Below are 18,152 nucleotides of genomic sequence, written 5' to 3' on the forward strand. Positions count from 1 at the left end.
GCCAGATGGAGCTCCTGACACATACACCCTGAACCTGTGGCTAAAGTCAAACCTTCTCAACTTGACTTTTACTTTTAAAGCACATTTTTGAAAAATGTCAGTGCCTATAGTGACATGTGCAGTCCAAATTAGAACATTTCTTTCTGTTATAATGCATGAAGTCTAAAGGTTTATCCAACAGATTGCCAGCGTACAGATAAACAATGGAGACCCATTCTAAAATTCTCCTTTCTGACTGTTAGGTTGTGCTGATTATTTTCTTCAGAAGTATGAAGGCATTTTATATGCTAGTTTTAAACTTCAATACACTCAAGGCTCTAATTTAAAACAACAGGTTGTCAAAACTGCAGTTTTGTGCAGTGACAACCATGAAAAGTAATTTTACTTTTCAAGCCCAGCAGAAAGTAGCAGACTTTTTTTTCACAGTTTTTTTTTTATTATAACAATGGAGCCAAGGAGTTTCAGATGGAAGAAGGACCCCTGCAATAAACATATTAACCAGTGTACATGTTAAATCAGGTTTATTATTATCCACACTATGATAACAACATACTGAAATACACACAGTAGTTTTATTTGACTACTTAAAAATAACTTTGTATTAATGAAAAGGGGATTTGAGGGAAGTCATTTAAACATGGCTAGTCAGGGAATAAAATGGTTAACAGATAACAAAAAAAAATTAGAAAATCAACATCAAATAACCAGCGCAAGTGCTGATTATATCTCATTAGTGACAGACAGTTATGACTTGATTTACAGTACAGGCAACAATCACACACACATACATACACTCAGAATGAATGGCAGCGTTCTAAGAGACCAAGTTAAAGGTATTTGAAAGACCATTCGGTGTAAACAGCAGAATACAAAAGGGAAAGAGAGAACAAAACCAGTGCCATCCACTGAATCTTGAATACTCAGACATCTGTAAAAATCAATACTAATTCAATATACATTAAATCAGGAGAAAGGGGGGAAAAAAGGAATTGAAAATGTACTAAATAGGACGACGGCTCCAATAAACAGAATTCTATTTGTTATCGACACAGATACATTAAAAAGAAGCAACGAGCACACACAAAGAGCAAGAAAACAGCAATGTGGAGCTGACAGCGGAAACGTTCAGCATCTTAAGTGATCTCACTTACCCTGAAATGCTTTTTTATTTTTCATGTGATGAGAAGAGATGGATGGGAAACAAAAGCACACAAATATTAATGAGTTTATGCTGTCAACACACACACAGCAGAAGCAAGCAACAAGCGAATTATTAGAGAAGGGAGCAAGGGCACTCGCAATTACGCTTCTGGGAAAGCATCTCGGGTCTTCAGGAGCTCACAGCCACACAAGTGATCAGCACAGCATAGAGGAGAAACTGATTAATGTCGGCATCCATGCAGCCTGAGGCTGCCGAGAGCAGTCAATCTTTCAACCTTTAGGAAATCAGCAAAGGAGGGAGACAGATGGTTTTTCTTTGTCTCATGCGGGTGCCATCAAGAAACAAGTTGAAGTTGAAAAGTGCTTTGAAGAGAAAAGCCATCAATTTTGAAAACTTTTTAAAATATATCCCTGTTGTCCCACAATCCCCCCAAAACATGGATTAGCAGGGTTTGTTGTAAGGAATTGCTCTAGGGTAGAGTAAGGGATGAACTGGTCAGTCATTATTTTGGTCAATTTTAATGATGCAAGTGAAAAGACACCAAGCATAGAAGGAGAGAAAAAGGGCGACATGCACTGAACATCAATAAAGTGACAAATCATTCTTGGATAAACGGCATGATGCAGAATATAGCCCCACTTCATAATGTATCCAAGGAAAAGCTGCAGAACAAAAAACTTCCATAATTTAAGCAAAGAAAAACATAGAAAACAAGTTTATCTGGAGATAAATAATGCAACCTGTATGTACTGATTTATTTGCATGTTTATGTATTCAGCCTCATTCTCAAATATGAGTATGTTATTACATAAAATTCAAGCTCCCAGTATCAACTGTAGCCAATAAAAGCTATAAAAGCCACCTTTGACATAACACATCAAGGATTCTTTTTATTCCTTCATTTTCTATGTCCACGTTTTCTTGGTCAGGGTCACAGTTGACAGAAATGAGCACACATTCTTACAAAACACACACAAATCTCCAATGGACGAATTGTGAGATGGCAATCAAGCCGGCTGGGTATTATTGGACTGTAGCAAATACAGTGACACATAAAATATCTGAGAGTAAAGGCCGGATGAGGCAGCAACTCTGCTACCTGAATTATAAATGTGGCAACCAAATGACAGGTTTTATTTTCTGAATTATCTTCCATTTCATTATACATCGGAGGAAGACCTAGAGTCGCAATGTGTATTGCCTAGAGATTATTATGACAAATAAATGATTCACATTTGGCACATGTACTCCTCTAACGGTAAAGACAACTGTTGTTTAATAGGCGTGAATTTAAGCAAAGTTAAAACTGCATCGACTAAGAATTAAAAGCAAATTTTCTCAAATGTCTCTCTATTATTAAAAAAAAAATCATGGAAGGAGGCGAGACGTGATTGTCTCAGAGACACTTTCACGTCCCGCGAAACAAGTCTTCGTGCCAAGTGATGTAACCATGCCCGGGGCAGGAAGCCCCGCGAGACAAGAGCTTATGCAAAGAGATTTGGAAAAGTCTTGCGTGGCTATGTCAGACACATTTCTTATAGAGAGAAAGAAATGATATTTACTTCCGGAAGTTATACATTGCGTTGTCACGATGGAATTCCAAACAAGGAATCAAACTTCAATGCGATATTGATGAAAAGGTAGAAGCGAAAAAAGATTAAATATATGGACATAGGTGATATGACAGAAGTGCGTCACGTGAAATGCAGATCATGCGGCACGGCAGCAGCAGCTGATCGAGCAAAGAGGAGGTAAAAAAAACTGTGTTTCTCATTGTATCACCGTTTAAGAGGGGGTGTTGAAGGAACGACTGCATCTCCTTGGGGTGCATTTAGCCCCCCACTTCACAACACGAGCAGCAGAGACGTGAAGTGGTTGGTGCATAGCGCTTGGTGGTGAGTGAAGCGAGTTTCCCCCTAGTATCATAAAACAAAAGCGTGTCATATTTTATTGGTAACCTGGTAGAAAAGAATTGTCCTTTTTTTATGGGAATCTGTCTTAACTTCACACTGATGTATAATTACAATCGTTTAAGACACATGACATGATGCCAGCAGAGCAATGCACCTTTAAGGATGATAAATCTGGCATAAATAGATTGATATGCTTGTCCCCGGAGAATTACTAGATTATTTTTATATTTTTGGCTGTTTCCTTTATTAGATGAAGCAGAAATCTACAGCCACTGAGGCCCACCAGGACAGCCCCTGAGCACCCATTATGATAAGCTACCGAAAAGATCAGGCTACAGTGTGACTGGTTAAATATTTTTACTAGCTGAACCAAAGGCTGACGCTGTGTGACTTACTCAGCAACAAACATTTAGTCAACAGTGGGAACTGAACCAGCAACCTTAGAATTTAAAGTGTAGTCTCTCAGCCACTACACCATTGCATCTACCTTGAAATTAGGCTGCTATCACACTACCTGACTGTTCCTACGATAATCAGCCATAGCCTTCATTTACGTCATCTTAAGAATATCACTGCCAGTTCTTGACAGTGTTTGCACACACAATAGGTGTTGTGTAGTGTGACAACTGCTTTGGTTTGACTCTGTCAGTTTAAACAGCCAATGAGCACTCAACTCTCAATACCATGAGCTCTCAAACAGCATTACAATGCTCATATATGAGAATATTTACAGGGCAAGACAAGATTTGGAATTGTGATGAAAAGTCAGGAGGGGATAGTGTGGTCAGACACATCCAGCAAATCACACTTGTATAATGTGGCACTCTCAGAGGTAAAGAGATTCAGCTGCAGCCATTACATTTCACGCATGCTGTAGTGTGACTATTCCCTCAAAAGAATGCACATTATTTGGTTTGGGATTTCATTTTTCACATCACATGGTTACTTTTGCATGTGTTTTGTTTTTTTTCTTTGTTTTGTAAATTATTACACCTCTTCCAACGGTGATTACTAGCTAATTCATTTTTGTTGGCTTCATCCACTGTGTTCTGCTTAGTGCTCTCGAAGCAGACTTTAATCAATAACCTTTTAAATGAACCCTTTAAGAAACAAGACCACAAGTGTATTGAATTCTTTAATAGAAATTGAGTCAAACTAATTAGTATCAGGAGGAGGACATGACTATCACTTAAGACTACTAAACGCGTGGATGCACTTTTGGTTGGTGGGTTATTCATTTAAAACTAAAAGTGCAGACCTGCAACAGAACAAATATTTTCATTTTAAATCAGCATATACTATGAACATATAAACTGACTGTTACATACGATACTGAACGACTAAATAAAAAATGTTATTTGAATAGAAAAAGTTAATATTGTTGGCAACATCTTAAAAGCAAGATGGCACTCTTGAAATCAATGATTATACATTTGAGTCAACATATCTATGAAATTATTGTTGTCATTATTGCGATTATTACTTTAATAATTCTAATTACACTTTCATAACTGTTACACTTGGAGAATGTAAGTATTAAAAATTTTTAAAGGGAATTAGGTTTAGAGGATGGGCAGCCACTCCAATTTGTCTGCAAACAAAATGCTAGTTAAAGTTTTAATGTGACAATGAAAAGAAAGAAAAGGGCATGTCACTCTTTTCAATAAATTTATACCAGAACAAAACAGAATGTAAGGTTGTTTTAAGAAAATTTTTGCATTGGTATCTTTTTTCTGAAAATAAGAGCACTACCGCATAAGCATGTTGGCCATGGTGATGACAAAAAAAAAAAAAAAACACTGTTAATTAATCAAGAAGGCTAGATAGAGGAAATCTTCAAATTGTTAAAGTTGATTGTGAATTAAATTAATTTTGCTTTACCGTACATATGATATATGCATGACAAGAAAAAAATGCAATAATGTTATGAGCAATAAAAATGAGCCAAATACTTACTTCTTTTTCAGTCGTCTGTCCTTTTCTGCTTGCGTTCCAAGTTTTCCTAACCCAAGGGAGTCCTGGCTGGCAAGATCAATGTCAGACATGTGCCCTGAGCATAAAATAAACAAGGAAAAGTTTTATTTTTAGTATGTCACTCTTTCATTTTTCATAAATGATAATTACTGTTGAAGACTGTAAATAACCACTGTCAATTTCACCAAAAAGTCACAAAAAAAGAGAGTGGCAGTCGATGTCTAAAGACAAATTTCCCATAAACTCAAACCAAGGCAATTTAGCACTGGCAATCAACCTAACAGCATGGGAAACCCCTTTGAACAAACGGGAGAACATACAAATTGAACACAGCCAGAGACTGAACGCAGGCAGGCAGCCAGTCAGCTAAGTCGTTAACTATGCAAATGTGCCACAGTTTCTATTACTCATCTATATCTATTCATTCATTTTTGAGCTCACTTACTCCACTTTAGGGTGGCAGGAGCCAGAAACCTGTCCTGGCAGCACTTGGATGAAGGCAGAAAATAAACATGAAAAGGGTGCCAATCCACTGCGGGCACCTACATGCATTCAATCTCCCCCTGACTGTGCTACTTTAGAGTCACTAATTAACCAAGCAGGCATGCTTATGAATATTCCAGTACGTTGAGGAAAAACTATGCAGATGGAAAAATGTGCAGACTCTACATGGTTGGTACTCAGGATGAGACTCAAGCCTATGACATCTCACCTATCATTGATTGATAATGACATTGGCCCTTTAAAGGAAGAAGAACAGTAGCACAGTGGTTGTATTTACCATTATTTTTTGAGTATGTCTCTCTATTATAAAAAAAAATCTTGGAAGGAGGTGAGACGTGATTGTCTCAGAGACACTTTCACGTCCCGTGAAACAAGTCTTCATGCCAAGTGATGTAACCACTCCCGGGGCAGGAAGCCCCGCGAGACAAGAGCTTATGCAAAGAGATTTGGAAAAGTCCTGCGAGGTTATGTCAGACACATTTCTTGTAGAGAGAAAGAAATGATATTCACTCACGGACAGTTATACGTTGCGTTGTTACGATGGAATTCCAAACAACTGAATCAAAATTGAATGTGATATTGATGAAAAGGTAAAAGCGAAAAGAGGTTGAATATATGGACATAGGTGATATGACAGAAGTGTGTCACGTGAAATGCAGATCACGTGGCACAGCAGCAGCAGCAAGGCAGCAGCTGATCGAGCAAAGAGGAGGTAAAAAAAAACTGTATGTGTGTCATTGTATCACCATTTAAGAGGGGGTGTCAGAGGAGCGACCGCATCTCCTTGGGTGTGCGCTCAGCCCCTCCTCTTCACAACACGAGCGGCATAGTTGTTGGTGCGCATTTTTTTTTTTTTGAGTATTCAGACAAAGCCCAATAGTAATTTCAAAAATGAATATAGAAAATGCTAAACCCTAGCCATTTACTCACATCAAAACTAATGCATTCTGTTCTCAGTCATTAATGTTATGGTAGCTTTGACTAATACATTTCCACATATCATTACATCACTTCTTGAATTTCATGACTGACCTTACAATATTAAAAAAATAATTCTCAGTAATTTATACTTTTTTCATTGTAATTTTTGTCATATACCTTCACACCAAGGAAAGACCAGGAGACGTTAAAACTGCACAAAAAGTTCACATTTTAAAACAGGATCAAGGATTAACTGAAAGGGCCAGGATTACAACCTGTTTGATGCCCAAGGCTCTACACTAGACCTACTCATTTAATACTTGGAAATGCTACCAATACAATATACTGCTTTGGACTGTAAGTTATATTATATTACAGCTTAAAAGGTAAGCTCAGGGAAGCCCTAGCCTTTTGTTATTTTGTATCTTTTATTATTGTAACTACTGGGTATAATACCTACTCCTGCACATTTTGACTATATACATTAAGTGGAGTGATGGCTCTGTGGCTATGGATCTGCAATTGGTTTAAATGTCATTATTGCCAGAAGGGATCCTACTCCATTGGGCCCTTAAGCAAGGCCCTTAACCTGAAAATTGCTCCTGGGGTGCTGCACAATGGCTGACCCTGTGCTCTAACCCCCAAAGTTCAAGTGAAGAGAAAATTTCCCTTAGGGATTACCAAAGTATATCAAATCAAAAAATATATAATGTGTTCCGAGATTTTAGTTCTTTGTTAGAAGCTTCATTATCAGAGGTAGATTTAACATTGGAGGAATACTGATATGTATTGTAATGACCTCAGGTTGGTTTGGGTAGGGGGCTCATGCTGTCTGCAAAGCCTTCCTTGGCCGCCCTACAATGCCACTGCGATTTCCCACAGGTTTTTGCATGCAGCTACACATGGTCTCATTTGCTTCATTCTTTTGCCTAAACACTCGGGCTGCTGTCTCCACCTCAAATCTCATTTGAGCTCAAAGGCAACACCAACTGTTTCACTTTCATCAACAATGTAAGACAAAAATCTAAACCAGGATCCTTAAAAATTCTGGCCGGTAACTAATGAACTTTAGCAGAGGAGAAGCATCTCTGAAGTGCTTGCAGATTAGTGCTCTCCATCTGAGCTCCCTTTGCCATGCCCTGCCCCGGGTTCACAAGTGCGGTTCATTGCTAACCCCAATGATTCTGCTATGAGGCATTTATTTTTTCCTGCTTCTACCCTCTTTAAAATAAGTATTTTAGTTTCTAAAGATATTGCTATTACACTTTTGTGATATATTGGCCAAATTCTACTTATTATTAAATATACTGTTGTGCTTGAAAGTTTGTGAACCCTTTAGAAATTTCTATATTTCTGCATAAATATGACTTAAAACATCATCAGATTTTCACTGAAGTCCTAAAAGTAGAGAGAAACCAGTTAAACAAGTGAGACAAAAATATTGTACTTGGTCATTTATTTATTAAGGAAAACGATCGAATATTACATATTTGTGAGTGGCAAAAGTATGTGAACCTTTGCTTTCAGTATCTGGTGTGACCCCCATTTGCAACATTAACTGCAACTAAAAATTTCCGGTAACTTTTGATCATTTCTGCACACCGGCTTGGAGGAATTTTAGCCCATTCCTCCGTACAGAACAGCTTCAACTCTGGGTTGTTGGTGGGTTTCCTCACATTAACTGCTCGCTTCAGGTCCTTTCACAACATTTCGATTGGATTGAGTTCAGGACTTTGACTTGGCCATTCCAAAGCATTAACTTCATTCTTCTTTAACCATTCTTTGGTAGAATGACTTGTGTGCTTAGGGTCATTGTCTTGCTGCATGACCCACCTTCTCTTGAGATTCAGTTCATGGACAGATGTCCTGACATTTTCCTTTAGAATTCTCTGATATAATTCAGAATTCATTGTTCCATCAATGAAGGCAAGCCGTCCTGGCCCAGATGCAACAAAACAGGCCCAAACCATGATGCTACCACCACCATGTTTCACAGATGGGATAAGGTTCTTATGCTGGAATGCAGTGTTTTCCTTTTTCCAAACATAACGCTTTTCATTTAAACCAAAAAGTTCTAGTTTGGTCTCATCTGTCCACAAAACATTCTTCCAGTAGCCTTCTGGTTTGTCCACGTGATCTTTAGCAAACTGCAGATGAGCAGCAATGTTTTTTTTGGAGAGCAGTGGCTTTCTCCTTGCAACCCTGCCATGCACGCCATTGTTGTTCAGTGTTCTCCTGATGGTGGACTCATGAACATGAACATTAGCCAATGTGAGAGAGGCCTTCAGTTGCTTAGAGCTTACCCTGGGGTCCTTTGTGAGCTCGCCGACTATTACACACCTTGCTCTTGGACTGATCTTTGTTGGCCGACCGCTCCTCGGGAGGGTAACAATGGTCTTGAATTTCCTCCATTTGTACACAATCTGTCTGACTGTGGATTGGTGGAGTCCAAACTCTTTAGAGCTGGTTTGGTAACTTTTTCCAGCCTGAGGGGCATCAACAACTCTTTTTCTGAGGTCCTCAGAAACCTCCTTTGTTTGTGCCATGATACACTTCCACAAACGTGTTGTGAAGAGCAGACTTTGATAGATCCCTGTTCTTTAAATAACACAGGGTGTCCACTCACACCTGATTAATTGAAAACACTTGACTCTGATTTCACCTTCAAACTAACTGCTAATCCAAGAGGTTCACATACTTTTGCCACTCACAAATATGTAATATTCAATCATTTTCCTCAATAAATAAATGACCAAGTATAATATTTTTGTCTCATTTGTTTAACTGGTTTCTCTTTATCTACTTTTAGGACTTGAGTGAAAATCCGATGATATTTTAGGTCATATTTATGCAGAAATATAGAAAATTCTAAAGGGTTCACAAACTTTCAAGCACAACTGTAAATATAACTACAGGACTTATGAAATTAAAGGAGGCTGAAGCCAGAAAGCACTTCTTTAGGCAAACAGTGTTCGGAATTGGGAACAAATTATCAACACATGGAGTTAGAAACCCTGACAACCTTTAAGAAGAATGTGAATGAGATATTGGGACATCTTAGCTATTAGCTAAACAAATGAGCTTGATGGACTGAATGGTCTCCTCTCATTTATAACATTTCTTATGTTCATATTAAATGCCTAAACATTCATGTATAATAATGTTACATTCTACAGTACACACAATACCAAGGACAGACAACTGTTCTGTGTAAGGAAACTGCACAATGACAGCATTCTAACAGACTGGTGCTTGCATTTGTGCATGCGCTACACCTCACTTTATGCTAACTTTGTTACAAAGGAGCTTCATTCTCAGAGGATTTATTAACCAAGGTATTACTGTATATATGTTGTCAGCTGCACAGGCTAAATCTGCCTCTTACAGATTGGTTATACATGGGTAAGAAGTCTGGAGTGACTTACACCTCTTCTATTTAGGCCTGAGGCCAGAAGAAAAGCCATGACCTCGATTCTAGCAATGTTACTTCTGATCCCCATGTCTCAAGAATCCAGCCACATGGGACGCAGCCATCCTTCAGAAAACAAGCTGCCTAGAGAACACATCTCTGAAGGTTTGCTTATCTTCATGTTATATGTATCTTTTTAAAGCTCCATCTATAAGCTGCTGGAGTCTAATTAACAGGGCCATTGCTGTGACACACCAAACCTTTGTGATTTATTACAGTCGGGAGTATAAAATCATTGTCAGAAATACTCTGGAGATAGATGCACTGTAATTATGCAACTATTGTCATAAAAGTAACATTACAAAATAGTAGGAGGCAGTGCAACCTAGTCATCCGGAAAATCAAATTTGATGGGTTATTTTGGCTTCTTTACTAAAGAAATGCCTGAATCACATCTTAGATGTCTAAAAGCAAAACTAACTCTCAGATGAAATCATCATTGGTTTGATCTATCATTATCAAACAAAAACTAGTCAGAGATGCTGAATGTTTTTGATGTACAAACACATTACATTGAAACTGCTTTTAAGCTAAAGGAATATATAGAAGTAGTTTTAATACAATGATGAAAAGTGCATGCAAACTGCAAAGACAATACATTTGTTGTGGACTTAAAATAGAGCAGGGGTCTCCAACTCCAGTCCCAGAGAGCTACTGTGCCTGCAGGTTTTCTCTCGTTTCTTAATTAGTGACCAGTTTTTGCAGCTAATTAACTATTTCCCTTTATTTTAATTGACTTTTCTTGAGACTCTGACCACTAAAATGATTCTTTTTTCCTTAAATGGCACTTAAAACATAAATTTTATGTGAAGTGAGCCAACAGATGACCAACTAAGTTGGGGCCTCAAACTCCAACCAACTTCACTTCATTCAGTTTCTTAATTTGAGGCTAATTCTTGTTGCTAATTAAACCCATTATTTAATTCCATGGCGCTCATTCTACCATGGCAGACATTTCCAAAACAGTTGATTTTCTTTTTTAAGAGTGCTGTCAAAATGTTTTGTGGACCTGAGCAGATCAACATTACTGAGGCCTTCATCTTTCTTTATTTTCACTTATTGTGTGATGGACACAGGTTGTTTATGTGTTGCTTCATTTTATGTCTTAATATTGTTTAGTTGCTAATTAAGGAAAAATGAAATAATGAAGGGACCTTAAGTTTTGCATCAATTAAAATTTAGGCAAAGAGTTAATTAGCAGCAAAATCTGGTTGCTAATTAAGATTAGGGTTAGAATGAAAACCTGTAGCCATAGTAGCTCTCCAGGACTAGAGCTGGAGATCCCTGTAGAGACACTCAACCCTGAGACTTTCACAAATGAATTATTCAGGGAAGCTAATGCCTCATTCTGGGGTTTCTCCCATATTTCACAACATGTAGAAAAGGCTTGATACTTACCCTGTAAGTGAAGGAGGATCTCCATAATTTGCTTTTATGAGTTTCAGGGTTCCTGCCATGTATTACGGATTGGTTTTAGGGTCATAGGTGTGAGAAGGTGTAAGGAAAGCTGGGAAAAATGTGTTTGCTGTTAAATAAACATCGCACAGCAATGGCCCAATCAGCTGAAACTTGATTGGGGTAGACTTTGGTGGGAGGGGGCCCCCTATGCTTGAACCATTTCTCCATCGTCACCTAGGTATTCTGACGGAACAGCAGAAAATACAGTATGTAATGTCAAAGCTTAGGAGTAACTTAAAGGTGAACAGACACTGCATGAGAACAGCAGGTATTATGAGAGTTTAAAGAAGTGTACGAGCAGAAACGGCATTCAAGACTATTAATGATATATAGGCAGGGACCGAGTATGCAATAGCAAATCGAAGAATTATATCTGATAGCCATCAGAGCACAGTATGCCATGCCACAGTATTTCAACTATCTATTTTCAGAGAGAAAAATCAAGAAGGAGAGATGGAGGAAAAAATACCTAAAAACATTTTTTGCTGGCACCAGTTATTTACAAACCATCAGATATTTTCAGCTGTTCAGGTAAAACTAAGAAAAATAAAAACAAAAATAAAAAGAGGAAAAAATACATATATTTAAAAAAGAAAAACACCAGTTTGCAGAGTCTGAGCACGTTTGTCAAGCTACTAATATACTTTACCATTTGTTCAGTAGGGATTCAGCAAGCTCAGTAATTGTTTATAACACTTTGTATCCCTTCATTGTCAAAATGACTTTTCCAAACTATGTGATTTGTCAGCAGCATTCTGCTCAGGTATGTAAACTATGTTATTTTCAAAAATTTTTTTAGCAATGTGCAAAGTGACAGGTAAGCTGTTATTAACAAAATGTAAGGACCTGACAAGTAAGCTGAATAGTTCTTCACTTATGACGAATATTCAGGATGACCCATAAAGGTTTTGTTAATCAGTCCATTTCACCATCAGGGTTCTGAATTGTGATATACAATAAGGGTAAAGAAAGCTGGCAGCTCATCATAACTGACATGAGACCACATGAGCCCCCTGTCATTTGGTTTCAGTGTGCAGTGCTGGATGAGCTGTCACAATTACAGCTAAATGCTGTCACTTATGAACTGACTGAAATGCTGTAAGGAATCATCTGTAACGGGATAAATCTGTCCTGTACATCTTGGATCATTTCGGGGACCCTGTAGCTGCAGCCCAAGTTACTCCATGCAGAAGTCAGGCCACGTTCTTGACATCTGGCTGCTATGTTGAATCAATGCAAGTATTCAAGGACATAATTTAAAAATATCGAGACTTCAAATTCAAGGACTTAACTTGGAATTTAAGACCGTGTTTAACGCAAGTGTGATTTATAAATTATAGATCTTTTGACTGATGTTAAAGATATGTTTTAAGGTGTAATAAAATATGCCATAATTTCATTTTACGTCACTTTTTCTCTCGGTCCTCTCTTAAATAAAAGTTGACTGATTGTTTCATAATCTGTTTAAGTTCCTTGACAGAAAGAATGACTTCCCCAAACCAAATCAAAGCATTTGAAAAGAATAACATGCATCAATGATTTCTGTCATAGTCAATACTTATTAAATTTACATAATTGTAATTGTTCTTCATTAAAAAACTTACAGAGCTTAACAAGGTAAAGTTATACTTAAGTATTATTCTTACAAAGATAATACATATGAATTCTGTTTTCAATTATTATTTAAAAACAAGGCATTTGTATTAGTCTGCTGTTTAAATGTGTTCTTTTTAAATTCATTTTTTTTTGTGGTTCAGCACAAAAGATGACTAAATGATGTATTGGGTTTGTTAAGTGTAGAATAACAGTGGTTGTCTAAATTGAATTGAACTCAAGAAAGATGGTGTTACTGTAGGAGGTTTTGAATTTTGTTTCAATTTTTGTTTCCATTTCAGTTTTTTTTTTCCATTTATGTGACAGTGAAATAAAAGACCACAAGTATCTGGTCTTCTAAACCTTAATGTATGTGAATAATTTCCTAATTATTAGATGATATATAACATATTCCAGTGCAACACTTATGTAAAACACATCAGTTACAAATCAAATGTACTACACTATGTGTTTGAAGAACTTTTATTTGGTTTAATAGGATAATACATTCATTTATACATACAATGTCAAAAGATGTGGGATTTTTAATTAAAAACGTATCTGGGGGTAGCCCAGTATTTTGCATTCATATTACAATATAATGAATTACATTTATGAAACACATTGTTTTATTTGAACAGCTTACATTAAAAGAGAGATTGAACATTTGATTTTATGGTATCCATCCATCCATCCATCCATTTTCCAACCCTCTACATCCTTACTACAGGGTCATGGGGTTCTGCTGGAGCCAATCAAGGCCAACACAGTGCGCAAGGCAGGAAACAAACCCCAGGCAGGGTGCCAGCCCTAGTTTATGGTAGTTTTTCTTTAATTTAAATAAATAATTTGCATTTTTAAATTTAAAATATTAAGCAATTCACAATGAAAACAAACTAATTCACAAGTGAAGTAAGATTTGTAATTCTACTAAAATGTGTCTTCCCTTCCCTTCTGTCCATCTGAATTATTCCCTTTGTTGTGCCCAATGACTAAAGATTTTCAAATGCTCACACTGTCAGAGATTCCTTTTGTCATTTCTCATAGTTGTAGACATGATGCCTTAAAAACAATCGAGTAATAAAACACAAACACGTGCAAAGAACCATAGTTTGAATGCTATGGGAGCACAAAGCCCATATATCCCGAAACATCATTGTGGTGCACATATTAAACTATCCAAAATCTCACTGAAACAAGAGAAGTAACTTTATGAGAGAATTAGTGTTCAAAAAATAAAATAAAAAGTCAATTTGTAAAAGAATTGTTGTTTTTGACTATTTTTGTATTTGACTATATTTTACCAGTGGTTTTGTCCTAATAATTAATTGAAAAATTAGTAACGATTGCTGTGTACCAATTCCGCAAAACTCTTTAGAATAAAATGCTCAGTTTATATTTTACATATAAAGTAACACTTTCTGGGTGTTACCAAAGTAACAGTTTATTAATATACAGTATGTAGGGTCAGAACCTACATTTGCAAAGTGCAACAAATAGACGTCTCCACTCAGCACTATCTAAAGCTTTTTCTAGATCCATAGTCTGCCTTCAGAAAAATCCAGTCTGACCTTGTGACATTATCTGTTTTTTACAATAACTTTCAACATAGACTTAAAATTATTGTTAAGTAGTGAGATTGGTTTGTAGGAAGCACACTCTGAAATGTTTGTGTTGCTCTATGGAAATTAAATGATTGATTCTTTGCATAATGTTAATATGCTAGTTTCTCCAGTTTCCATGAACATAGATAGCATTAACAGTTATTTTATTAAATTCCGCTGGAAAGCCAACTGGACCTGTGACCTTCCTGCTTTATAATGAATTTGTAGCTTTCTGAATTTTGGAGAGCATCAGCTGTTTATCCTGCTCCTCTATGCACATTGTGCTGCAGCTTTTTTTATTATATTGAAGAAATCGTTCATATGAGCCTAATTTTCACTACACTCCAATATACAGGACATACAGTATTCTTTAATTATATTAGTTATTAGCAAAATACCCACGCTTCGCAGCGGAGAAGTAGTGTGTTAAAGAAGTTATCAAAAAGAAAAGGAAACATTTTAAAAATACCGTACCATGATTGTCAATGTAATTGTTATGTGACTGTTATGAGTGTTGCTGTCATCAAGGATTTGATTATCTTTATTTCTTTCAATCAGGTTTGTATTTGGAGGACGTGTTGTGTTCAAGTTACATTCCGTGTTTGTGAACCGTTGTAAAGATATTGAAGATAAAATTGGCCCTAGTGTGTGCTTGGTGTGTGGGTGTGTTTGTGTGTGTCCTGCGGTGGACTGGCGCCCTGCCCGGGATTGGTTCCTGCCTTGTGCCCTGTGTTGACTCCAGCAGACCCCCGTGACCCTGTGTTCAGATTCAGCGGGTTGGAAAATGAATGGATGGATGGATGTAAAGATACCACAGGTTTCATTGATAACTTTGTGTCCACTTTGTCAGAGTTGAAACTTTCATAAACATTGAAGTGTCCACTACCCAAATCGCTGCCTGTGAACCTAAGATGTTTAATAGGTATTCCCGGTTGTCCAAAGGTGTAAAATATTTCCCCATTTCTATACTGTTGAAAGTGACAAGGACACAATTGTGATCCTTCATAAAATTTGAAATTATCAAGACAGTTTTAACCATTGTAACCATTACCTAAAACAGATTTCAACGCACAATAAAAAAGCTCTTGCCATTATAAGTTTATTAGAAATTATATTGGTTATTAAAGTGAGAAATGCAGCCACGAATGTCCACATTTAGGGAATTAAGGCTCATTGTGCATCTGCCATTCACAGCTTCACCTGCACATTCTGTTTCAATAATTAGTGACAAGAAAAGCATGGTGGTGTGGTGGTTAACACTGCTGCCCTAAATTTTTACTGCTCTGCCTTTAAAACTTAGTTGTTATGTTATAGTCAGGGTTTGTTTCTTGGTTTATGTTTATTTTCTGTTTTATTGCTATTTATGCCATTTTTGCACTATTACTTCCCTGTGCTTTTTGATTTTATGTAATTTTTGTTAATATTGCTAAATTTATTTATTATCTAGCATTTATGTGTATGTTGTTTGAATCTGTTCCATCTGTTTTGTGGGTAGAGCGCCAAAGAGGTGAAACCACCATTAGCTCTGTGAACGCTGGTCTGAACACCATCAGACAAAGCACCACCACGTTATGAAACACATGTTTATTTACAATAGAGTTCGCATACACACAGGGCTCCCAGCACTAGCACCCGGAAGCACTCTGGATGTCCCTGGAAGGTTCTTCTTCCACCTGCCCAGGTGGGTTTGAACCTTTTTGCTCCATCCCCGTGGTCCCCTCATCATCCAGGGCAGTTGCCCCCTCGTGGTCCGGGGGACATATAGACCACCTCTCGGTCCTTCCAGGTGTCCCGGCTGGGTCTGGGTCCCAGCCTCCTGCCACAGATCTTATATTGAGGATGAAGAGACGGCCCCAGAAGTATGTCATTGGAGTACGTGGGGTAGACAGCTTTCTGTGAGTATTGTATTGGATTGTCTGGTTTACTAAATGTTTGCTACTGTTTATTTCATTTTGCTATTAAATTGTGGATTTGGACTTGTTTGCCTTAAATGACATTTTTAGGCAAATCCTTTTTATTTCTTTTTCCATTTTTGTTCTCTTTTTTGATTTTGGTGAATGCATTTTTCATTTATAAAAACTGTTCATTGAATTGTCCTTTAAGCACAGGGGATTGTTGTATGTTTTTTAACTTTTAAACCCAGTGCCTCATTTTCCGGTCTAACAAAAGCCTGACTCTTGAGTTTGACGTCTGGTTGCCTGGGTTGAGGAGTGAATAAATTACTGGTCAGGATTTTGTTTATTTTGACGCCTGTTCACAACTTTTCAATATTTTGTGTTGCTCAATCTCAACAATGATCGGGGCACCATTTATCCTGAAGTTTGCCGTTCTCCTTGCATCAACAGTGAATTCAGAAAGTATTCAAACAGCTTTATTTTGTTTTTTTGGTAAAAATTCCCAAAATCCTGTTTTTGCTCTGTCATTCTGGAGAATAGAGAGTTGCTTTATAAGGGAAAAAAATGCATTAAATTAATTTTAGTCCAAGGCTGCAGAAGAAAAAAATGTAAAAAAAGTGAAGGGGTCTGAATACTTTCTGTATTCCTCTGTAAATGTGTTTCGCAGTAAACCTGTTTGCTTTGACATCCTAATCATTTGCATGTATGGAACTGAAGTTCAGGGACAACTTCTGCCTCCCACCTAACGCTATCAGAATTACTTCTGGCTACAAACAACCCTGCAATTGAAAAAGAAAGACTGAAAACGGATAGCTGTATAATCTAATGGATTTGAGTATAAAGGCCCAATGAATACCTCATTACAAAGTAAGCGCCTAACTGTGACGGTGCCAGTCCTGCTCCAAGATCCCTCTTCCTGTTTTGGGAGCCTCTTGAACCCAACACCGTTGGTAATGTAACTGAAAGAGCTGTGCAAATGGGGACAACACACTCTTGGAGCAAGGGGCAGGTGCAAAGTGCAAAAGTGCTTTTATTTAAAAAAAAACCAATCAAAACTAAACAGTGTCCAAATAAAGTGCAGTGCAGTGCTCAAGGTTATAAATAAATAATCCATAAAAACGGATACAAAAAGTAGATGTTAAAAATAAATAAATCTTTTAAACGAGCTTAAAGCAATGGGCTGGAAGCTGTCCCCTTTTTAAAAACCCGGTGCCGCCTCATTATAGCTGGTGGCTCCCCTGCTTATCCCATATGGACATTGCAACAGGAGTCATCCTATTTGCAGGTGCAGCTGACCTTCTACTGGTCCGGTAGCCTTCCGTCCCCTGGCTATGTACAGCTCCTTCACTGCACCAAGACTCAGGTCCTCGACCAGTGAGCTCACACTGGTGCTCTCCATCCCAAGCCTCCTCGACTCCCACTACCTTCTCAGCCTTATGAGGCGATACTCCCGGTCACTCCAGCTCCTCATAACTGCTCATAACTAGAGCAGCCACTAACTATTGCGCCCACCGAGTGTCGGCCAAACACTCCTTTCCAGGGCTGTCCTCCCAGCTGCCTGCATTCTATCCAGTGAGCCTGCTCTCACTTGCTCTCTTCCCTCACCGGCTTTTGCGGTTTCCTGCCTTATTCTCTCCTTAACCTCCATCCGTTTCGTTT

The 18,152-nt window shown here is 37.7% G+C and overlaps 1 protein-coding gene across 12 annotated transcripts in view; it reads right to left on the reverse strand.

The window, feature by feature from the left end:
- Positions 1-18,152, reverse strand: part of ppfia2 (PTPRF interacting protein alpha 2) — a 956,251-nt gene that overhangs the window by 71,206 nt on the left and 866,893 nt on the right. For 7 of the 12 annotated variants that reach the window (XM_039761756.1, XM_039761753.1, XM_039761758.1 and 4 more), the window contains 2 exons: positions 5,032-5,125; positions 1,152-1,160 (listed from right to left, as the gene is read on the reverse strand). In XM_039761756.1, coding sequence (XP_039617690.1) covers positions 1,152-1,160; positions 5,032-5,125 — 103 coding nt within the window. The remainder of the gene's footprint in view (positions 1-1,151; positions 1,161-5,031; positions 5,126-18,152) is intronic. The other 5 variants (XM_039761757.1, XM_039761760.1, XM_039761759.1 and 2 more) reach the window with 1 other exon arrangement.

Source organism: Polypterus senegalus, chromosome 8 (genome assembly GCF_016835505.1).
Source record: "Polypterus senegalus isolate Bchr_013 chromosome 8, ASM1683550v1, whole genome shotgun sequence".
Taxonomy (NCBI): Eukaryota; Metazoa; Chordata; class Cladistia; order Polypteriformes; family Polypteridae; genus Polypterus; species Polypterus senegalus.